At 40.1% G+C, this 25,226-nt stretch overlaps 1 protein-coding gene across 1 annotated transcript; it reads left to right on the forward strand.

Annotated features, from left to right (window-relative positions):
* The first annotated feature begins 2,879 nt into the window (after window positions 1-2,879).
* LOC109912089 (tyrosine-protein kinase SRK2-like) lies at window positions 2,880-23,760 on the forward strand. Its single transcript, XM_020511468.2, has 8 exons — window positions 2,880-3,361; window positions 5,181-5,302; window positions 6,747-6,910; window positions 16,642-16,807; window positions 21,732-21,890; window positions 22,016-22,194; window positions 23,290-23,446; window positions 23,533-23,760. Exons 1-8 carry the CDS (start codon window positions 2,880-2,882, stop codon window positions 23,724-23,726), a joined length of 1,623 nt encoding a protein of 540 aa, XP_020367057.1. The 3' UTR covers window positions 23,727-23,760.
* The last annotated feature ends 1,466 nt before the right edge of the window (window positions 23,761-25,226 follow it).

Consider the following 25,226-nt stretch of genomic DNA (forward strand, 5'->3'; position numbering starts at 1 on the left):
AGGAAACACCACAGCAACCCCACCTACACACACTTCCTATGCACCATCTATGGTTAGGTGACCCATGACCTCCAGGATTGTCGCAGAGATCTTGATATTTTTCATGATTGCAGATCAAAAACACGAACTGTGGAAGCCAAGTTAAAAACTAGTTGGACCCTGCAATTTGTAAACTTCAGAGCTGGAACTAACACCATGCAGCCAGGCCTGGAACTGCCTGGCCAGGTGCTATTGGCCACATTTTTTCAGAATGAACCATTGTTTACATCTCCAGCGAACTTAATGTTCTTCAGTATATTTGTAGCTCGGATTGTGGATGCAATGGTTGGTTTGGTCGTCAAGCTGGTTCACTAATTTGCAGATGTTTCATTACCCTTCTGGGCATCAGTGCAGTCTCCGATGAAGCGCAGTTGTATTTTTCCGCTTGATATTTAAATTCTGGGATCAGTTGGAGTTGATTACCTCATTTCCGGTTTTTCTTTGCAGTGGTGTGTATGTAGGGTCTAATTCTGTGTTTATTGTTAGCTTTCCTGGTGGAGAACAAGGCCTCTAGAAATTCCCGTGCTTGTCTCTGTTTGGCTTGTCCTAGGATCCTGACATTGTCCCAATCGAACTGGTGGTCCTCCTTGTCTGTATGTATGGAGATGAGTGAGTGTTGGTCGTGTCTTTTTGTTGTTAGTTGGTGTTCATATATTCTCGTAGCCAGTTTTCTTCCTGTCTGTCCAATGTAATGTTTGTCACAGTCCTTGCATGCACCAGTTCGATGGGGAAAACGTCAGGATCCTACAACATACCAAACAGAGACAAGCATGGGAATTCCTAAAGGCCTGGTTCTCCACCAAAAAGGCCATCAATAAACACACATAATTAGACCCTGCTGCAGGGTCTAATTAGAAGCTACACTGATGATGCTACCCAGAAGGGTAATGAAACATCTGCCAACTAATGACCCAGCTCGGCGAGCAAACCAACCATAGCATCCAGTGAACCTGTTTTGTTAGAAGAACGCTACACAGATTTGGTGGTACCTAGCTCAATAGGAGGCCAGAGGTATAGCATGATAAGGATTGCACTTGACAGTTGAAGGATCAAGACCATGTTCTGCAAACTCCAAATATGGGGAGTAGTCAGCTCATTGGATCTTCCTGTCCCTACCCAATGTTAGTATTGGACACAGGCCACAGAATCTTCGTGAAGGGCACAAACAGGGGAATAAAGGGGGTAACTTGGAACTCCATCTGCCTCTGTGTTTTGCATTTCATCAATGGCTTCTCCAGAGAGACCACCTCGGTGAGACAACCCAAAGGCAAGAATCAGCCCTAAATGCTAGGGAAAGCCCAAATTGATGACTGAAGATTCAGAAATATCAGCCAACCCTCAAAGATCGAAAAACAGCTCTTCCCAACCTTGCTGAGTGGGTATTACCAGTCCTTTCAGACAAACTGTTCAAATATAGTGGTAGGGACCTGTGGACAGGGTGTGGCCAATCCTTGGAATCCAGTGTCTGAAGTAGATATCTAGTGTAGATTTAAGTCTGTTTACTGAAGAGATTGATAGAATTTAATTATAGTATAATAGTAGACCCTAATAAATATTGTTTCTCCCTCATAAAGTGTTCAAGGAAGTTATGTTGGCCCTTCCTCTGACTAGTTTCTTCTTTGTCTATCTCACTGTGTAAAGCACCTGTTTTAAAAAGGGTTACTGCAGATGGTCCGGCACAAATTGAACCACCCTTTCATTTTACAACACATCCATGCCCTGTACTTATCCAATTATACCTCATATTTTTCACAGTAATCTTTGCCAGTCCAGTCACCAACCCTTGCCTTATTATCTAGCATGCTAACTCACCTAATATACATAATTGAAATGCCTAAAGACCATTATGAGCAAAGAGTAAGAGTCAGCCACTCAGCCCTTTGACTCTGCTCTGCCACTCAATAAGATCTGGTCTGATTTTAACTTCAACTCTACAGTCAGACATAATCTCAATAGACCAATACATCAGTCTAAGCTGACAGAATTACTCTGCCTGTGATCACTGCCTTATGATCTTCTAACATTGGATCTTTTCAAGCAGCTACAAGTGATCTATGCAATATCAGTCTTTTTGCAGTCAAGGTTGCCTTCAATAGATTGCAGACATGCTCATCAAGTTTAACATCATGCTCAGGCTACAGAGGGGAGAGTGAAGGAGCCCTTCCATGTTCTTGAATTTCCAGGGTTTAGAGTTCCAAACATGGCACATGGCTAGCTTTGAGGGTACAGTAGAACAGCCATTGACATTGAAAAGCAGGAAGGATTTCCATCACTAGCCATCTGTGAAACCAGTGAAAACAGATATACTCCACCATTTGGCACCTGGAGTTTGCATGAGAATCTGACAGCCAATGTATGACTAAAATTTAAAGATATAAATCTGGCTCCTGTCTGTTGTTGAGATGGAGACATGACAGTTAATTTAAGGCCAGTCTGAACATTGTGCCACCTAGGGAATGGGCATAGTATTCTTTAAAAATATCTCCTTTGTCTGTCGTTTCAGTTTTTAACATGAACAAAGTGGTATGAAAATGAAGAGAAACTCATATACAATTTATTACATTTTATCAACTTGCTATTTCATACTTCTGTGCTACAATATTAAATGTACGTTAATTTTTCTACTTTTCAAAATTATCTTTATTGATGTGCACACAGAATGTTTTAATAGAAAATTACGACATCCGAAATGTTTATAAACCCACAAGGAATTCCCCATTTGATTAAAAAGCACTTCCTCACCTCAAACTTAAACTTCCACTCGCTAAAATGCACTGCTTAGATTGGCCTAAGAACAGTTCTGCAAAGCAAGTAATTATTTTGACTCTTGCATCAGCGCTATGGAAGTTCTATGCTGTTGTCCTTTCAGCAATTCTGCGACTTCAAATACCACCTCGGAGGATGGCAGAAATGCAAAGCCACAAGGATTGACAATCCACAACACAAATGACGGCCCTGAAGTTGGAGTGTTCACTCATGAAGCGAGGTCTTTACCTCTCCCGGCGGCGATCGCTGCTCAGCAGAATGTACAAAATGCATGTCGTGGTTTTGCAAGTTCATGCGCTGGTAGAGAAAAAGAGGGGCTTTGCAAGAATGAAGCTCCACATTCCGCGGAGATTCACATAGTGCAATTTGATTATATGGCCAGGGGCCCTGAGGAGCTGAGTGTGAAAAAAGGAGAGCGCCTGGAAATCATCAGCAAAGCAGGGGACTGGTGGCTCGCTCAGAAAGTTTGGAAAGGTCCATACAAACAAAAAAAACCCTGCTCTGGGTTCGTGCCTGTCGAAATACTCGCAAAAGAGAAGAGCTTGGAGGGAGAACCGTGAGTATTCAACCGCATGAAAATCAATGGGAACCGTTTGGAGGCAGGGGTTAGGGTTTTGGTCAGGTGAATTCGTGCCTGGGATACTAGGGAGCCCTTCACTCATGGGCACTCTGTGCCTGATTGAGGAACCTGGCATCAAGAAAGGGGGAGGGTGTCACATAGAAGGGCATCACCTATCCTTGTTTACAAACACCTTCCTCCCCACAGCCTTGATCAAACATGCTGTAAGGCTAATCCTGGTAATTACAGACCAATTAGGTAACTTCAGTGGTGGGAAAATTTTTAGAAACAAATTAATAGTCTCATGGCAAAATATGGGTTGGTTAGGAAAAGTAAGCATGGATTCTAAAGGGGAAATCATGGTTAACTAACTTGGTGGAGCTTTTTGAAGAAGTAATGAAAAGGGTTGTTGAGGGTAATGCTTATGACATGGTATATATGAATTTGCAGACAGCATTTGATACAGTGACTCATAACAAACTTGTGAGGAAAGTTCTAGATCACGGTAGAAAAGGAACAGTGGCAACATAGATTTCAAAAAAATGGCTGAGTGATAGAGAGTAATGGTTAATGGATTTTTTTTTCTGGCTGGAGGAAGGTTTGTAGTGAAGTTTCCCAGGGATCGATACTGGAACTCTTGCTTTTCAATATATATTTGTCTGTATTAATGATTTGGAATTTGGTGTGCAGAGGATAATTTTAATTTTGCAGAAGGCACTAAACTTGGAAGAATCGTAAACTATGAGAAGAATAGTGTGAAACTGTGAAAGGATTTTAACAAGTTGGTGGAGTGGGCAGAGAGGTGGCAGATGAGGTTCAGTATACAGAAGTGTGAGGTGATCCACAGTTTGGTTAGAAGAACACTGAAAGGCAATGTAAAATAAGGGATGAAACTCTAAAGCGACCAGTGGAGAAAAGGAACCTGTATATGGGTGCAGATCATTGAAGGTGGCAGCAAATAAAGCATACAATATCCTCAGCTTTATTAAAGTACAAGACCAAGGAGATGATGTTGAACATATACGAGACACTTGTTAAACCTCAGATGAAGTATTATGTACAGATGTAGGTGCCACATTATTCAAAAGATGTGAATGCATTGAAGACCCTGCAATAGTGATTTACAAGAAAGGTTCAAAGAATGAGAAACTTCAGTTATGAGAATTGATTAAAGAAGTTGGAACTGTTCTCGCTGGAGAAAAGAAGGCTAAGAGGATATCTGATTGAGGTTTTCAAAATTATGAGCAAGTTGGAAGAATAGATAGGAAACACGACAAAGAGGACATAGGTTTAAAGACATGTGCAAATGAAGCAAGGATGATGTGAGAAAAACTTTTTCACTCAGCAAGTAATTACAGTATGGAATGTATTACCAAAAATGTAATCAAGGCAGGTTCAATTGATGCTTTCAAGAGGGTATTGACTGTTTTTTGAATAGTACTGGTGTGCAGGGATTATTGGTAAAGACAGGAAATTTGCACTAGGTAATATATTTTAAAGATAAATTTCACACCACTATGTTTGCAAATTTCCAGGGTATGAAGTTGTGTTTCAGGTCTAATGGCCTTATTCTATGCCTTTTGTTCTTAACTGAAATAAAATATCTTTATTGTTAAAACTTCTGGATAACTTTCATATTAGTGCAAATTGCAAACTGTAGGTTTTTTGTAAATTCATCAGTGTGCTGAAAAATGCAAATAATGCAAAGAGCAAACATATTAATGAATAACATAACTGTGTAGTAAACTGTTGCATGGTAAAATGACAAGTTAAATCTTATATAACCTAATTAATGTCATACCCATTGCAATTCTAGCTGGTACTTTGGAAAAATGACCAGGTTTGAAGCAGAAAACCATCTCCTTTCTTCCAAGCAATTTGTTGACATGTTTCTTGTCCGGAAAAGTGAGACCATTCAGGGCTCATATGTATTGTCAGGTAAGAAATCTACAACAGACTATAAATGTAGTAAAAATTAGACCACTACCATCTATAAGGACGAGGGCAGTATTTACATGGAACACCACCACCTGCAAGTTCCCCTCCAAGCCACTCACCATCCTGAATTGGAAATAAATCACTGTTCCTTCACTGATGCTAGGTCAAAATCCTGGAATTCCAAACAGAATTGTGGGTCTATCTACAACACATGGACCACCTTCCCAAGGGTAATAAATGTTAGCCCAGCCAGTGATGCCCACAACCCGCAAATTTATTTTAAGAAAACTGAACTTGTGTCAAAAAAAAACAAAACAAGTTAACCAATGATTTTGATATAGCATCATAAGACGCGAATACAAGCCCAAAATAGTTATGTTCACCATTAGAATCACTTGATTTGATTACTGATTTAAATTCATGAACAGAGATGGTATTGTTTGCAGTATAGCTGGATGATTTTTTTCCATGTGTATAGTAATTTTTATATTTCATATATGTTTTTACTGGTGTATGTCTGAAATTTGTATATATATGATTATTTCCTATTTGTTTCTAAAATATACTTTAACCAAATTAGTATGGTGTATGAGCTCTGCCTGAATATAGACTCATTGTCTGCTGATGCTTCATTCTCAGCTGTTTCCTTGGCAGTTCTTATTGGTGGTTTATCATCTCTTTGTACTCATAGGGACAGGACAAGGAAGCAAGTTGCAAGCCCGTATCAGCTGCAACAAGAATCAAGCTCAACCACATGATATCATTCTGAATTACACACAAGCAATCTAGCTAACTGAACTAACCAACCCCCATCAAAATTGTAGTTTTAAATAATTTTGCAAAGAGAGCCTCATAAAACCATTAATGTAAATTGAAGGATCTAATGCCTATTTGAAGTATGTGCCCTGGACATTTACAAAGAAGTCTCTATCAAGTTGACAGGTGGCAAACATACTGGTGCTATACAGATCCTTAGGTCAGTGTTTCTAAGTCTATAAAGTGGGCAAAGAATTCAGTAATTTCTAGGCCAGTGACTCCGTAATTGGGATTTCTGGTGCACTCCTGATGATGTTCCAATGGTTTTGCAAGAGCAACTTCAAAATGTTCCTGGTCAATATTGCACCAGTCCTAAGGGAACTTTGCTTTGAAATTCCTTGATTTGAGCAATTTATGTTGGTATTAAGTTGAAAATCTATAAAGCTGAGCATGATTCTGACTTTTGAATCTTCAATCACACCCTTTCAAAATTGTTTAGAATTCTTTGGTGATATCAGTGGCGTAGTAAGTCTTTTTGAGATTAGCACAACTATATTGTTATTTCCAGATAATGGAAATGAAAATTGGCACTCAGTGATTCTCTGGCATTGACATTTGTATCAATTAGAACTGAAAAATTGACAATAATCAAATTTGATAACTAATTATTACCACCATTTTGTTTCAGCTAAAAATGGAGAATCAATCATTCATATTGTGATTTTACAAAAAGAGAATGGTCGATATTACGTAACAGAAGATACAGATTTTGGCAGCATTCATGAGCTGATTGAACATTATAAACGTTATATAATACAATGTAATACTAGGTTAAACAGACCCAGCAAAAAAGTAAGTACAAAAGTGAAATACATTCAAATTATTTGTATAGAATATTAAAATGCTGTTCTTTCAGTTCTCAGGACTATGAAGAAATGACAAAACAATAGGATGCTAAACACCTTAGCCCCAGAATTTTTTGGAAAATAATACCAGTCTTATCATGCATTCCAGTAATGATCCCACTGGAACATAAAGGAACAATGTACCATCCAGCTGGAATTGGCATGAACATTCAAGCCCTAGACTATCTTGATTGACCAAGTTTGGTGACACCACTTTGGCTGTTGTTTGTTAATAGCAGAAACTAGCACAGGCAATCCTAAGGAATGATTTTTTGTGTTAAATTTATAATGAGAGCTGAAAAATGAATCTGCAAATATAGCCACAGCGTAAGCTAAACACAAGCAGTGCAGAGATTGAGTACAAACACAGAGGCTTCTGGAGAAACACAGCAGGTTTAGCAGCATCTGTGGAGAAAAAAACAGAGTTAATATTTCAAACCCAGTATGATTCTTCTTGAGAACTGAAAATTGTTGGAAAATTTGCTGTTTTATACTTTTAATAGATGCAGAGGTCCACTGCAAATGACAAAGGCCTCTTAATAGAGGAGGAAGAGAGAAAGAGACATAAATTAGATGGAAATTAAAGTGTGATAGGGAGGGAATGGGTCATCTATATTTAGAACAAAGTAAACAGTCATAAACAAGACTGTAGAGGGGATGGAGGAGAGATAATAAGAAAAATGGAGAACAGACATAATGCAGTAAGCTTCTGAAGCGATTGAATTCAATATTGACACCTCGAGGCTGTAAAGTGCCTAAGTACAAAAAGAGGTATTGTTCTTCAAGCTTATGTTGTGCATCATTGGAACATTGCTGCATGAACGCAAGGTGGCTTATTGAAATGGCAAAGAACTATAAGGTCATAGTCATTCCTAGCGACAGAGTGGAGGCGTTCGACAAAGCAGTCACACAGTCTGCGTTTGATTTCAACAATATAAAGGACACTGTTGTGAACAGTAAATACAATAGATTAGATTGAAAGTACAAGTGAAATGCTGCTTAACCTGGAGGGTGTGTTTGGACAATGCAGAAAATAGTGAATGAGTAATGGTTAGTCTTTCTGCAATTGTATGGGAATGTGCCATGGCTAAGTGAGGAGTGTTAGAAGTGATGAAAGGAATGCACCACAATGTCATGGAATGTCATGTGGAATGGTTACTGAAAGGGAGGAGAAGACGGGTTTGCTGGAACTGGTAGAAATAGCAGAAGATGATCTTTTAAATGCAGTGGGGTGGAAAGGGTGAGGGCAGATGTGTGGGAGATGAGGCTAAGAGTCCTCTCAACCATTTGGTGGGAAATGCTTGGTTGATGAGAAAAGAGGTCATGTCAGAGGCATGTGAAAGGCTACAGGATGAAAGGTGAGCTCATCAGAACAGATGTGACAGAGACAGAGAAACTGGGAGAATGGAATGGAATCCTTGCAGGACGCGCAGTGTTTTGGGAGGTGTAGTCACGGTAATTGCAGGGGTATTTGTAGTGGATATAGGTGGACAGCTTGTCACAGAAATGGAAATAATGAAGTCAAGAAAGGGAAGGAAAAAGTCAGTGATGGGCCAGTTGAAAGTGATTAAAGGATGGAATTGGAAACAAAATTGATTAATTTTTCCAACTCCAGACAAGTGCAGGAAGCATCACCAAAGACACCATCAATGTATCAGAAGTTCAATCATACTTTGCAAAATTGGATAAGAGAGAAAAGCAATGTAGTGCTACTAAGTATGGATAGAGGAATGAGATAAGCTGAGTTACTCCTGGAGAGAGCTGTCACAGACAGTAAAAGCTTTCACAAGTGTATAAAAAGGAAAAGGATAACTAAAGTCATTGTTGGTCCCAGAGAAGATGAGACTAGGGAGTTAATAATGGGAAACAAAGAAATTACAGACTTGGAACAAACATTTTATTCACACCACAAGACATGAAAAGAATTCTAAAAAATAGTAGAAACTCAAAACACAAAAGGGAGGAACTTAAAACAATTATGATCACTATAAAAAAAGTAATCAAAAAGCTGATGTGACAAAAGGTTGACAAGTCCACTGTAGCTGATAATCTGCATCTTAGGGTCTTAAAGATAGATATATTAGAGTATTGTGATGTCCCAGTTGATTGAAAAATCACAAATATAACATCTTTATTCAAGAAAGGAAGGAAACAGAAAACAGAGGCCTGAATTAACACACCAATTCATGTGAGTTGGAAGTCTACGTTTCTTGTTACATTCTGCAAGCTGATTGCCACTGCTTATCTGCCTGCTCTGACCAACCACAATTTTACCACCAGCAGGGATGGTATCAGATGGACCACCTACTAGTGAACCAGCTCAAACCCTTAAGTAGCAAGTGATATCTACTTAAGAACCTCATCCTGCCACTGCCAACATTAAACTGGCAACAGGAAAGGTCCATACAAAGTGGAATCTAGAATAACAACTTTCCTTGTGCTAGCCAGTTGTGGAGAGAGTTAATTCCTCCTTGGAGGACCTGTTGGAGAGCACAATTTCTCCTCCTCATGCAAGCACCATTTACCAACTGCACCCTCCCCCCCCCAAAAACCCACTAGCCCCCCCAACCATGTCTCTCCCCAAACCCTGCAAAAGTTCCCTCCACCTTGGTCTCTCAAACTCTGGCCCCAACTCACCTTGCTGATCACCAAACACTTACAATTTTTTGACCCACTGCAGCTCACTCCCTATCACCTGATTGGGCTGCTGACAAGTGGCCACCGTTCTCCCACTGACAGTACTGGTACTGGAGAGAAAACAGTCAGACTCTTAATGGCCAGCAGCTCACAGAGGCAGGATGTTCTGTCCCAGAGGAGTGAAAATCTTCCCTCCATCCTACTTATAGCCGGTTAGCCATTAAATGACTCTGAACAGCCACTCTTTCCTTGACCAGGTTCCCCTCAACATTTTAGCTGAGTGTTTGCAGATCACATAATTAAGCTTCAATTTACCTGTAGGCTAGTTAGGCTAACACTGAGGATTGGCTATGCAGAAAACAAAGGATAAATGAGTCATTTTCAGATTGGCAAACTAATGAGTTGATCAGTGACGGGGCCTCAATTATTAATGACCTACGTTAACAACTGAGTTGAAAGAATCGAATGTATTGTGTCCAAATTTGCTGATAATACAAATATAGTTTGGAAAACAAGTTGTGAGGAGGACACAGAATCTGCAAATAGATGTCAGTCAATAGGTTAAGTCAGTAACTGTTCAGGGCATTGGCAAGGCTGCACCCAGAATACCTTATGCAGTTTTGATCTCCTTATTTAATGAGGGTATACTTTCATTGAGCCAATTCAGAGAAGGCTTATTATGTTAATACCCAGGTTGAGGAGGCTATGTTATGAGGAAAATTTGACAAGATTGAGCCTATTCTCATTGGGTATTGGATAGGGAGGAATAGGCGAGGAAATAGAGTTAAAGCCACACATCAGATCAGGCAATGTGTTATTGAATGTAGAATGAGACAGCTGAAGGGGCGTACTCTTGCTCATATTTCTTATGAACATAATCAAATTATCTCCTGTGTGTAATCATTTGAAGATTTTGCAACAGTGAACCATACTCACCTCCATCAGGCAGATCTTAATGTGATTGAGATTGAACTCATTGCATGGTACACAACTGGGATAAGTGCAGTGTTCTGCATTAAGGAAAGAAAATGCACAACATTCATTCATGCTTCAAATAAAAAAATGGACAATAGAGAAGAAAGGAGATTAGAACTTTCTATTATCCGCATATTTAAAAGTTTGTGAGCAATTCCATAAAGTGATTGCTGAAACAAAAAGGTAATTTGCTTGTACTCACCGCAAAACTGATTATAAGAAGCATACTTTTTCTGTACTTTCACAAGTCTTTTTCAAGCATCAACTGGATTATGGTATCCGATTTTCATCACCTTATATTGTAGGTGATATTGAGGCTTTGGAAAAGATAAAGAGTCACAAGACTAATTCCCTGAGTTAAGCATAATTATCAAAGTAGAATAAGAGGGTTGGACTTTACACTTTAGAGAGGTATTTACGTAGGGTTGAGGTTTATAAAATCATAAAAAGAATAGACTAGTTGTGCTATCCAGTCAGTCCTTTCAGTAGACATTATCAATAGTATTCACTTGACATTATCTTCCAATTAAATGGTGCAGGGAGACAAATGCTGATTTATACAGTCATAGAGTCATCCAGCTTTGGTTGAACTAGTCTGCGCTAACTATGTTCCAAATAAACTAGCTCTATCTGCTTGTGTTTGGCCCATATCCCACCAAACCTTTCCTAGTCATGTATTGATCTAAATGTCTTTTAAATGTTGTAACTGTATCCGCATCCACCACTTTTTCCAGCAGTTCATTCCTCACACTAACCACTCTCTGTGTTAAAAAGTTGCCCCTCATGTCCTTTATTAAATCTTTCTCCTCTTACCTTGAAAATATGCCCCCTAGTTTTGAACTCCCCCACCTTAGGGAAACAACCTTTGCTATTCACCTTATCTATACCCCCCATGATTTTATAAACCTCCATAATGTCATCCCTCAAGCATCCAAATTCCAATGTAAAAACTCCCAGTCTAATGTATTTTTTTGAACCCTCCATTCCTGACAACATCCTGGCAAATCTTTTCTGAAACCTCTCCAGCCTAATAATATTCTTCCTATAACAGGTTGACCAGAACTGCACACAGTACTCCGGAAGAGGCCTCACCAACTTCCTGTACAATCTCAACATGATCCCAACACCTATTCTCAAAGGTCTGAGCAGTGAAGACAAGCGTGTTAAGCACCTTCCTAACCAACGTATCTACCTGTGATGCAGATGTCAAAGAATTGTGTACCCGAACCCTTAGGTTTCTCCATTCTACAACACTACCTAGGACCCTACAGTTGTATAAGTCCTGCCCTTGTTTGTTTTATTCACATTTATTCAAATTAAAATCCGCCTGAAACTCGTCAGTCCTTTGACCTAACTGTTCAAGATCTCTTTGTAATCATAAATAACCTTCTTCACTGTCCACTATGCCACCAATTTTGGTGTCATCCATGAAGTTACTAATGATGCCTCCTATATTCTCATCCAAAATCATTTATATAAATGACAAACTAAAGTAGACCCAGTACTGATCCCTGTGGGACACTGCTGGCCACAGGCTTTCAGTCTGAGTTTCATGAAACAAAAATTGGACACGTTTCTGGTGGGGCCTGCCGTCACCACTTACCACAAACAAACACTCCAGAGAATTCAGACACAGTGTGATCTCTTGACTCAAAAACAAGTATTCAGTTTGGCAGGGATAGTAGGAACTGCAGATGCTGGAGAATCCGAGACAACAAGGTGCAGAGCTGGATGAACACAGCAGGCCAAGCAGCATCATAGGAGCAGAAAGGCTGACGTTTTGGGCCTAGACCCTTCATCAGAAATGGGGGAGGGGAAGGGGGTTCTGAAATAAATAGGGAGAGAGTGGGAGGCAGTTTGGCAGGACTAGAAGTTTCCTGCAAGGATCTGTTACAAGCCCTCCATGATTCATTGTATTCATTCACTTGCGTGATGAAATATGAAATTACACAACCAAATTTCCAATGACATAAAGTCAATTGGTATTGGAGATTGAAGCAAAATGGATCTGTAAGGTGACCCCAACTGTAGAAGTTACAACTGTTGATGGCCCTATGATGTGGCAAAGATGCAGGGAAGCCACTGTCACTGTATTCCACAGAATGCCATACAGATGAGATAGGGACAGTGGCATTATATTCTGTCCAGAGGTGAAGGTCAGAGTGCCATATTATGCTGTTCATGTGTCTGCAATGCAATTCTTTCTTCTACTGGCGATATCGATGTATCACAGGATGGCCCTTCCACATCAGGTATCTGTGAGGGTTATGTACAGGGCTTCATACTGGTACTGCCAGACAGAGGTCGTAGACTCTTTGTCATTGTCATAGAGGTCTACAACACAGATAAAAGCTCTTCAGCCCATCAAGTTTGTGCTGGTCAAGAACAACCTAACTATTCTAATCCCATTTTCCAGCACGTGGCCCATAGCATTGTATGCCTTGGCATTGCCATCATTGCTTGATCCTCAGAATTTCTGTTCCAAACAACTGGAGAATGCAACAAGGCTATAGATGGATAATGAAGATCCATGACAGCTGCAAGATTGTGCCACAAAGAACATGAGGATCAGCAGGTTCAGCATCCTACAGCATCATCCAAAACAACAGAGTCAGGAGGTCTTTGTTGACCTCAGTCAATGGCCCAGTGTTGCATGAATTCATCTTTCACTGACTGGAACTGTTTTGATTTTGCTGAGGCTAGCATCTCCTATATAAACACAACTACAAATGCAGCTTAATGCAACGATATTTCAAAGAGGTTCATGCTGTTTAATAAAAGTTAAGGCAGCAAAAGGATGGAGGTTTTCAAAATGTCCAATTCTCCCTTATTCATTCATGACAAAATTTCATGCTAATGTGTGCATTACAGAAAGAATAGCTATCGCTTCGACAAACCTGCCTGCTGTTCCTGCATCTACCTGTATACTTGGATAAAATTGTAAATGACTGATACCATTGGGTGCTCTGCTGCCTGGGGCCTGGTTTCTAGCTGACCTCTGAGTGCCAGTGACCTGACTGATTGATTGATTTGATTTATTGTCACGTGTGCCTAAGTGCAGTGAAAAGCTTTGTTTGCGAGCAGTACAGGCAGATCACAGTAAGCAAGGACATACAGATCATAGGGTGCTTAGATAGAGTGAGGCATGCAGGTTACACTGCACAGGAGGTGCGTGAAGCAAGATCAACATTAACAAGATCAGCATTATTTGAAGTTAGACAGTCCATTTGTCAGACTAATAATGGCAAGGAAGAAGCTGTTCTTGAAGCTGTTTGTGCATGTGTTCAAGCTTCTATATCTTCTGCCTGACGGAAGAGGTTGTAGGAGAGCATTACCGGGGTGCGAGGGGTCTTTGATGATGTTGGCAGCCTTTCCGCGGCAACAACAACTGTAAATGAAGTCCATGGATGGGACGTGGCTTCCGTGATGACCTGTGCTACACACACAACCTTCTATAGTTTCTGACGGTCTTGGGCAGAGTAGTTGCTATGTCAGGCTATTACGCACCAGGATAGTATGCTTTTTATCTATAAAAGTTGATGAGTATCCTTATGGACATGCCAGATTTCCTAAGCTGCCTGAGGAAGAAGAGGTGTTGTTGTGCTTCTTGACCGTCATATCTACACTGGAAGTCAAGGACAGGTTGGCAGTTATCATCACTCCTAGGAACTTGATGCTCTCAACCCCCACTCCGTTGATGTAGTTGGGGATGTGTTCAACTCCTTTCTTCCTGAAGTCAATGATCAGTTCTTTCGTTTTGCCAACATTGAAAGAGAGTTTGTTATCATTGCACCACAACACCAAGACTTTTATCTCCTTTCTGTACTCTGACTCATCATTGTTTGATATCCATCATGCCACGGTGGTGTCATCAGCAAACTTGCAGATACCGTTCATTCAGAATTAGGCTACTGGCATGTTTCTTCCTTGATCAGCTGCAGAGACACGGTAGTAATCTGCTCAGCAGCATATGCTCCTGATTCTGATCAAGCTAACATGCCAACAGAGGTATCAGTAGATTATTTACTGCAGGTTGCAAAAGACAGCCTAGTTGGTGCTTCCTCTCGAAGATCCGTGACTTTTTCTTCAGGGCGGAGGAAATGATGAGAGGAGAGAGGGCTGCTCTCATCAGGGCAGAGGTGATCCAGATACCACTAGGGCCTCCAAGAGACAAAAGAGAGAATAAGTTGTGAAAAAGGGATAGAAGTTTGGGCGTATTAAAAATATTTTCACAATGGCAGTATCAGGAGAACAGCACAGCCATTGAAAATGATTCTAATTTGGTTGTCAGGACATGGAGGCTTTGACATCACCACACATACAGTCTCTATCATCTCCCACTAAAGCAAGGATTCTATCCTCATGTGGAGTGAGGACCTTATGTCTCATCTTATGTCTCATGTGGCATCAGTAACATAAATCCCAAAAGATCCCAGTAGTGGTACGAACCTGTGCTGCTGGCATTTGCCAAATAGCACAAGTGGGGCACCATAGAAACATAGTGCACAGACAATATGGCAAACTGGTGAGAATTACATGAGATAATGCACTAGAGCTCTCAGAGAGAAACCATCCATAACATTTGCTGAAATTGACAGCAGATTTTTGGTAAAATTCAGCCTCTAGAGTTCAATTGTCACGCTCTAAGGAGAGGTAAAACAAACCAGTGTTATATTTCCTGGAATTTACAAATTACCTATAAATGCACAAATTAGGAGCAGGAGTAGGTCATTCAGATCCTTGAGCCTGCTTCGCCACTGAATAAGATCATGGCTGACCTGATGATAATTGCATTCTCCCTCACCTCAGATAACCTTTGACCCTCTTGATTAACAAGAATCTGTCAACCCTGCCTTAAAAAATATTCAACAGCTTTTCTTCTACCATTCACAGGATTGGGGGATGACTTGGTTGAAGTTATCAAACTATTAAGGAGGATAGATAATGTAAATTGTGAGAAACCGTATCCAAAAATTGGGAAGTTTTTTGCAAGGGAGGTAGCCTAAAACTTGGAGCAGACCATGGAGGAGTGAAAAACTGGAAACAATTCTTCACACATTCTTATGAAGAAAGATTGAGCAGCCTGGGCCTAGAGTTTAAAAGAATGAGAGGAGACCTGCTTGAGGCTTATAAGGTGCTGAAGGGGATTGACAAAGTAGGTGTAGAAAGGATGTTTTCTCTTTGGGGAAACCTGGAAAGAAAAGTCTTAGGTTTAGAATAAGGGATGTAAGATTTAAAACACAGGTGAGGAGAAATTACATCTCTCAAAAGGTCACAAATCTGTGGAATTCACTATCCAAGAATGTGGTGGATGGGACACTGAATAATTTTAAGCAGGAGACAGACAACTCTTTAATGAGTAATTTGTTAAAGGGTTATACCGAGTGGGCAGGAAAGAGAAGTTGAGGCCAAGATGAGATTAGCCATGATCATATCAAATGATGGAGCAGGCTCAGTAAGTTAAATTGCCTAATCCTGTTTCTAATCCTTTTGTTCTTATGATCTAAATGGTGGCAAAATTTTGAAATACTCTTCAGTGAATAGCAATTAGTGTTATTCAGTTGTGAAGAAGAGTCAAACCAGACTTGAAATATTAATTCTATTTCTCTCTCCACAGATGCTGCCAGACCTGCTCAGTGCCTCCAGAATTTTGTTTTAGCAATTAAGGCTAGATAAACCGTTAATTGTAAAACTGACATTGTTAGATTTTTATGAGTACATTTGTTAAGTAAAGTGTAAAGGCTAGATTTATAAAGTTAGTTCAGAGTTCAGCCATGATCACATTTAACCATCGGTGCAGGCTTTATGGGCCAAATAGCCTTTTCCTGTTTTATGTTCCAAAAACTAGTCTTGGAAAATAGAATGGAGAGAAGAGGAATTTCTCAGATATGTTTCCGCAAATTTGTATCTGTGTTTTTTGGGTGATTGCCATAACTACACAAGATATTATAGTTCTGTGGAACAGGCTAGATGTTTTAGAGGGTCTTTACCTATCTATCAATAGGCTCAAATATCCTATTTAGACTATTACTTATTTTTTCTGAATCAATAATTGTTTATCAACAGAAAAAGCCATCTCTTCGTCACTTATCATACAACACAGTGGACAAATGGGAAAGACCAAAAGAAGAATTCACTTTGGTAAAGTGCATAGGATCTGGTAATTATGGAGAAGTGTGGAAAGCCATCTGGAATGACAATGTACCTGTTGCAATTAAAATGCTGAAAGAAAGTAAGCATGTTATTTAAGAACAATTATTTTATTTGATATATTTGTTTTCATTCACTCATTGAATATGGGCATCACTAGCTAGACTAACATTTATTGCCCATCCCTAAATACCTTGGACCTAACTGAATTGCTTGATAGGCCATTTCAGAGATCAGTTAAGAGTCACAAACAGTGTTGCAGATTTAATTTATTTGATGTGATTTATTTATTGTCACGTGTACCTAAGTACAGTGAAAAGCTTTATTTAAGAGCAGTACAGGCAGAACATAGTAATGACATCCAGATTATAGGGTGAAAAGAAACTTAGACAGAGGCATACAAGTTACGCAGCACAGGGCGTGCGCTAGGCAAGATCAACATTATTTGAAGTCAGAGAGTCCATTCATCAGTCTAAAAACAGCCAGGAAGAAGCTGTTCCTGAACCTGCTGGTGCTTGTGTTCAGGCTTCTGTATCTTCTTCCTGACAGAAGAGTCTGTAGGAGAGCATTGCTGGGGTATGATCGGTCTTTGTGCAAATGGAGTCCACGGATGGAAGGTTGGCTTCCGTGATGGTCTGGGCTGTGCACACCACCTTCTGGACTTTCTCACAGTCCTGGGCAGAGCAGTTGCCGTACCAGGCTGTTATGCACCCGGACAATATTACTTTCAATGGTGCATCTGGTAAAGTTGGTGAGGGACGTTATGGACATGCTGAATTTCCTAAGCTGCCTGAGGAAGAAGAGGTATTGTTGTGCCTTCTTGATCATTGCTTTTACATGGGAAGTCCAGGACAGGGTGCCGGTTATCGTCACTCCAAGGAACTTGACACTCTTGTCCCTCTCAACCTCAGCTCCGTTGATGTAGATGGGGATGTTTCACCTCCTTTATTTCTGAAGTCAATGATCAGTTCTTTAGTTTTGCTGACATTGAGAGAGAGGTTGTTCTCATTGCACCACGTCACCAAGCCCTCTATCACCTTCCTGTATTCTGACTTGTCTTTGTTAGATATCCGTCCTACCACAGTGGAGTTGCCAGCAAACTTGTAGATGGCGTTCATTGGGAATTTGGCTACACAATTGTGGGTGTACAGGAAGTACAGTGGAGGTCTGCGAATGCATCCATGGCGGGGGGGGGGGGGGAGGTTGGGGGTGGTGTGGAGGGCTGTAGAGGGGGCAGTGCTCCAGTGTTCAGGGTTATTGTGGAGGAGATGCAGTTTTCTATCTTAACTGATTGTGGCCTGTGGGTCAGGAAGCTGAGGATCCAGTTGCAGAGGGTGGAGCCAAGATCAAGGTCTTGGAGTTTTGAGACCAGTCTGGAGGAGATAATGGTCATAGAGTCATACAGCACGGAAACAGACCCTTCAGTCCAATAAGTCCATGCCGAACATAATCCCGAACTAAACTAGTCCCAGCTGCCTGCTCCTGGCCCATATCCCTCCAAACCTTTCCTATTCATGTACTTATCCAAATAACTTTTAAATGTTGTAACTGTACGTTCATTCACAACTCCCTCAGGAAGTTCATTCCACACGTAAACCATCCTCTGTGTAAAATATTTGCTCTCATGTCTTTTTTTAAATCAACCTCCTCTCACCTCAAAAATGTGCCTTTCTATACCCCTCATGATTTTATAAACTTCTACAAGGTCACCTTTCAACCTCCTATGCTCCAGTGAAAAAAGTCCCAACCTATCTAGACTCTCCTTATAATTCAAGTCTTCCATTTCCAGCAATATTGTCGTAAATCTCTTCTGAACCCCTCTCTAGCTTAATATCCTTCTAATAACAGGGCGACCAGAACTGGACGCAGTATTCCAGAAGAAAGAACTCAATGTTCCACAGGTGAGGTGAGAGTGACAGCCCTTGACATCAAGACCCCATTTGACCAAGTGTGGCATCAAGGAGCCCTCACAAAACTGGAATCAATGTGTGCCATGTGGCAAACTCTCTGGTGGTCAGTAGTGGGGATGGTTGCTGATGATTACACAATGTTCAGTATCTTTTCTGACTCCTCAGATACTGAAGCAGTCAATGTTCACATACAACAAGATCTGGACAATATCCAGGCTTGGGCTGACAAGTCGCAAGTAACATTCACGCCACATAAATGCCAGGCCACGACCATCACCAATCAGTGACAATCTAATTACTGCCACTTGACACTCAATGGTGTTACCATCACTGAATCCCCCACTATCAACATCCGTGGGGTTACCATTGACCAGGAACTCAACTGGACCTGTCACATAAATGCAGTGGCTACAAGAGCAGGTCAGAGGCTAGGAATACAGTGGTGAGTGACTCACGTCCTGACTGCCCATAATTTGTCCATCATTTACAAGGGACAAGACAGGAGTGTGATGGAATTCTTCCCACTTCGCTGGATAGGTGAAGCTCCAACAACACTCAAGAAACTTGACACCATCCAGGACAAAGCAGCCCGCTTGATTGGTACCACACCCACAAGCATTCACTCCCTCCACCACTGACGCTTAGCAGCAGCAATGTGTACTATCTACAAGATGCGTTACAGAAATTCACCAAAGATCCTCAGACAGCACCTTCTAAGCCCATGACCATTTCTACCTAGAAGGACAAGGGCAGCAGATACATGGGAACACCACCACTTTCAAATTCCCCTCTAAGCCACTCATCATCCAGACTTGGATTTTTGTCATCATACCCTCACTATTCCTGGGTCAACATCCTGTGTTGAAGGTGGAGCTATAGTTGATGAACAGGAGTCTCACATAGATTTCCTTGTTGTCCAGATGTTCCAGGGATGAGTTGCAGGGCAAGAGAAATGGTATCTGTTGCATTGGGAGGCAAATTTTAGGGGATTGAGGCAGGCCATGAAACTAGAGTTGATGTGCACCACAACCAGTCTCTTGAAGCACTTCATGATGATGGAGGTCAGAGCCACTGGGCGGTAGTCATTAAGACTGGAGTTGTCATTAAAGATCTGGAGTTACACGTAGGCCAAGCCAGCAAATTTTGTTTCTAAAGAAACCAGATGCATTTTGCGACCAAGGACAATGTTTACATAGCTCTGTTAGACTAGCTTTTTATTCCACCATATTTATAGAATTCAAATGGTAGGTTCCAAACCCACAGAGGAGGCCAATAAATAAAATTAGACAGCATGTGACTAGAGGAAAAATACCAACATGGATTGAGAATTGGTTAACAGACAAAAAGCAGAAAGTAGGAATAAATGGATCATACTCACAATGGCAAGCTGCCTTGGGAGTGTACCACAAGGACCAGTGCTTGGTCCACAATTGTACACAATCTACGTAAATGGTTTGGATGTGAGGACCAGTTGTGTTATTTCCAAATTTGCTGATAACACCAAACTGATGAGGTTATAAATTGTGAGGAGGATACAAGATGGCTTCAAGAGGACTTGGACAGACTAAGTGAATTGGTTAGAAAATGACAGATGGATAATAATGTGAATAAGTGTGACATTATTCACTTTGGTAGGAAAAACAGAGAGTCAGACTATTTCTTAAATGGTTGGGAAGTGTAGGTAACGAAGGGACCTGGATGTCCTTGTTTGTGAATCAATTAAATTTAGCATGCAGTTACAACAAATAATTAGGAATGCAAATGAAATGTTGGCCTTCGTTGCAAGATGATTTGAGTACAGAAGAAAAGATATCTTGTTGCATTTGTGTGAAGTCTTGGTAAGATGTCATCTGAAGCATTGTGCGTGGCTTTGGCTCCTTTATCTAAGAAGGGATATACTTGTCATAGTTGGAGTACAATGAAGGTTCACCAGATTAGTTCCTGGGATGCTGAATTGTCATTATGAGGAGAGTTTGAGGAGTCTAGGTCTATATTCTCTGAAGTTTTGAAGATTGAGAGATAATTTAATTTAAACTTACAAAATTCTTACAGCATCTGACAGGGTGAATATAAATAGGATATTTCACACAGCTGCTGACTCTTGAATCAGGGGACATAATCTCAGGATGAGAGAAAGGCCATTTAAAACAGAGCTGAGGAGGAATTTCTTCACTAAGAGAGTGCATATCTTTAGAATTCTCGACATTGAAGTCTGTAATAGTTCAATCATTGAGTATTTTCAAAACAGAAATCTCTGCTTTCTGGAAATTAATGACAGTTAGGAACATGGCGATAGTAAGGGACTGTGGTATTCAGGTAGATGTTCAGCTGCAATCGAATGAATGGCAGAGCAGGCTCAATGGGTTGGATGGCCTACCCTTGGTTCTATGTTGCTATGTTCCTAGTTCCACAAATGTGCACACCGCAATCAAGTGCATTTTGGAGGTAAAACAGCACTTACAGCGCTGAAAATTCAGATGCTGTTGAATCAAAATTTACAGCATGTAATTTTTAAGCTTGCTCCACTAATTTTGTTGCCTCCCATAGCTTTGGGATCACCTGTAAATTTTAATCAATTTGCATTGGGATATTGATTGCATGCCTTCATTGTAAATTATCAATGAGTAGTTTCAATAACAACCTCTAGAGGTTCAAGTTTGTATTCCGTCACCTGTGGTGTGTAGAAGTCATGTCTGACAATAAATATGCGTAGCACATGCCAAGAAAGATGGTACTACTTAACTTTTGTATATGTAATCTGTGTCTCCTCAGTTATGAAAATGTTATATTTTCAGTCACCTATGTCCTAACTTGGTGTTATCTCAGTGGGAGAGGCAAGTACAGCAATACATTGCTACTTCATAAAAAGGACTTAATATCACACTTGTTGGGATTCCCCATCCTAATCCAAACTCTCACCTACATTTTGCTGGACTATGAGTTGACCTGCCACTGTTGTCTCCGCTTTTCTTTTGTGCTAATTTGTTAGTCCTGTAGTTTTCTAGGGAGAATTATTCAACTGCATCATCACTTTGAGCAGTAGTGTTTCACTTGTATTTTAAATTATGTCTACTGAATCAATTTATGTACCTACAGAAGTTAAAGACTCCAGCAATTTTCTGAAAGAAGCACAAATTATGAAGAACTTCCAACATGAGAATCTGATTCCTCTCTATGCTGTATGCACCAGAAAGCAACCTTTCTTCATTGTCACTGAATTGATGATACATGGAGATCTTTTGAATTATTTAAGGGGTGAGTATCTGGTTTAAAGCTAAACAGATTTTCAGGTCACTGACCAGAGCAACTGTTGTGTTTTGATATTATATTCAAGTAATTGTTTTATGGTATGTTTGACAACTGTGTGTATCTTTTCACAGAATCTGAAGGCTGTTTTACAATTGCGCAATTAATTGAAATGGCAATTCAGATTGCTGCTGGAATGTTGTACCTTGAATCCAAACAATATATTCATCGGGACTTAGCAGCAAGAAATGTTCTTGTGGGAGACAGTATTGTTTGCAAAATTTCAGACTTTGGACTTACTAGATTGCTTCAGGTATATATTTGTGTCTAAAATTATGAGGAAGAACTTAGCAGTGCTTTAAGCATATTTGCTGGCTATCAACCTCAACTAATATTGTCGCTTGAATTACTTAACTCATATTTAAAACTGCATTTTTACATTGTTGTTATAATTTGAATGTTATATTTTGTTTCACCTGGTGATGGAGTGGTTTCAAATTAGTTTATGATTTTCTGCTTCAAATCAATGATTTCACTTTCCTTAATTCTTATCTATGTGCTCTTAAACTAGGAAATGGAACATTTTTCACTCCTTGGTCCCTTAGGTGCTCCCAGTTAAGTTATAACATGTCATGATTGACAACGTGAAGCTATGGTAAGAATATTCCAAATGTCTCACCCTCAAAGGTGCCAACTTGCAAAGCACCTATATGATTGCCTTCTCTTCACACCAGCCACTATTATGACCTATATGCTGAGATGCAAATCCCCCAGCTGAAGAGTTGGAACTTGGGGTCAGCTATTTAGGAGAGAGGTGAGAAGAAATTCCTTCGCTCAGAGGGTGAGGAATCTTTGAAATTTTGCCCATTACAACAGTGAAAGTTCAATCATTGTAATATTCAAAACAGAAATGAATAGTTTTTAAACTTTAAAGGAATCAAGGACAGGGGCTAGAACTGGAAACATTATTTTAGGTAGAAATTCAGTCATGATCTTGTTGAATAACAGAGCAGGCTCAAGAGGCCGTAAGACATACTCTTGTTCCTACATCTTATAATCTTATGTACTATATAAATGATACATCAAACTAAATTGCCATAGTGAAAAACAAAGGATAATTTTTAAAATGCAATCGAAATCTTACACTTCCATTTCGGACCTTTGGCCAATGAATGTGGGAACTATTAGTGCACAAGTCATAAGGTTTTTTAGCCATTTAAGATAAATGGTTTGAAGCTACATTAAAAGAGAGAATGCCTTACAAATGGGTTAAATATTTCAATGTATTTCACTATCATAATCAAGTACTTTTGAATTATTCTTATGATTCCAGATTTGTTATTAAAACATGCAGATTTGTTTATGAAACTGACAGAAATCTATTAAAGTTTCATGCTTTTCGTAACAGGATGCCACAATTGGTAGCATACCTGATGGTCAACTTCCTGTTAAGTGGACTGCTCCAGAAGTAGCAAGCATGAATCAGACTTCGATGAAATCTGATGTCTGGTCGTTTGGTATTGTTCTGTTTGAGATTATCACAAATGGGAAGATACCTTATCCTGGTAAGTGTATTAATATATAATTATGTTTCATTGTACTGACTCACATTATTCACTTCAACAGTGACTGACATTTTCTGATCTTGCAGGAATGACAAATAAAGTGGTCTTATCTGAACTACTACAAGGCTACAGGATGCCATGTCCTAATGGCTGTCCACAACCCATTTATAACATTATGAGACAATGCTGGAATGAAATTCCATCTCAAAGACCATCATTTAGAACACTGAAACTACAGTTGGAAGAGTTCATCATAACCAATTACCATCCTCTCTATTAACCATCTTCAAAATGGAAGAAATATTTATTTAAAGTGACCAACAAAATAAGGAAAAGCTTCAAAATGTAATGGACTGAATGGTGCAGTATGAATGAAACTAATTGCATAAATTGTTATATACACGGAAATTGAGCAAAAGTTTCTTGTGACTATTAAACATGCCATTAGATATGGAAGTTGTTGACTGAAGTGTGCTATTCCTTCAAAAGCTGTGCAGTATCTCACCCAGAGTCCTGCCATTCAAATAGTTGTATATTTCTAATGTATGTGAACTAAATTTGCCAGAAAATGTTATGATTTGTCCATTTCAGCATCATTACTTTTTTTAATGGGATGCTGACTTTTAATTTCTTCCAAACAAAGTCTCTGGCAGTGGAGATTAACTTTGAGATTTATAGCCATGATGTGGAGGTGCCGGTGTTGGACTGGAGTGGACAAGGTCAAAAATCACACGACACCAGGTTATAGTCCAACAGGTTTATTTGAAAACACAAGCTTTCAGAATCTTGCTGCTTCTTCAGAGAGGTGGCATCAGACACAGATTTTATAACTAAAAGACCAAAGGGTCACAGAACTGGTGCAATTGTATTGAACAAACCTAAGATGTCTGTTAAATCTTTAATCAGTTAGGAAGGAAATGCAGGTTTCATTTGATTAATATGTAAATCCCAGAATTTCTTTCAAGTCACTGCCCTGAGATAACTAAAGGTTTTATACACTATAGACAACTATCTGCTGATCCGACCAAAGAACACAGCCATGAACTCAACAGACTCTTGATCCAGTCCTTTGGAGTACCCTACGCACTCTCATTCCAAGTACTTCTCACATGGGGGACGTCCACTGCCTTCCAAAGATACACAAAGCCAGGACACCCGAACATCCCATTGTATCAGGCATCGGGAACCTGTGTGAGAACCTGTCCGGCTATGTCGAGGGCATCTTGAAACCCGTTGTACAAAGAACCCTCAGCTTCTGTCACAACACTACAGATTTCTTACAGAAACTCAGCACTCATGGATCAGTCAAACCAGGAGCATTCTTCATCACAATGGATGTTTCAGCACTCTACACCAGCACCCCCACCACAACGGCATCGCTATAACAGCCTCAGTACTCAATACCAACAACTTCCAATTACCAGATGCCATTCTCCAACTCATCTGCTTCATCCTCAACCAAAACATCTTCATCTTCGATAACCAGTTCTTCATCCAGACACACAGAACAGCCATGGGGACCAGATTTGCAATATGTCAATATTTTCATGCACAAGTTTGAACAAGACTTATTTGCTGTGTAGAATCTTCGACCAATGCTATACACCAGATACATTGACGACATTTTCTTCCTTTGGACTCATGGCGAGGAATCACTGAAACAACTAGACAGCAATGTCAGATAACAAGGTGTAGAGCTGGATGAACACAGCAGGCCAAGCAGCATCAGAGGAGCAGGAAAGCTGACGTTTCGGGTCTGGACTCTGAAGAAGGGTCCAGA

This window comes from Rhincodon typus, chromosome 4 (genome assembly GCF_021869965.1).
Source record: "Rhincodon typus isolate 14 chromosome 4, sRhiTyp1.1, whole genome shotgun sequence".
NCBI lineage: Eukaryota > Metazoa > Chordata > Chondrichthyes > Orectolobiformes > Rhincodontidae > Rhincodon > Rhincodon typus.

Bases quoted from the DNA above. Each gene is read 5' to 3' on its own strand.
- LOC109912089 (XM_020511468.2), top strand. From the start codon at position 2,880: ATGGAAGTTCTATGCTGTTGTCCTTTCAGCAATTCTGCGACTTCAAAT. The intron at 16,808-21,731 runs GTAAGCATGTTA...ATGTACCTACAG, and splicing joins AATTAAAATGCTGAAAGAAA to AAGTTAAAGACTCCAGCAAT. The intron at 21,891-22,015 runs GTGAGTATCTGG...ATCTTTTCACAG, and splicing joins TCTTTTGAATTATTTAAGGG to AATCTGAAGGCTGTTTTACA.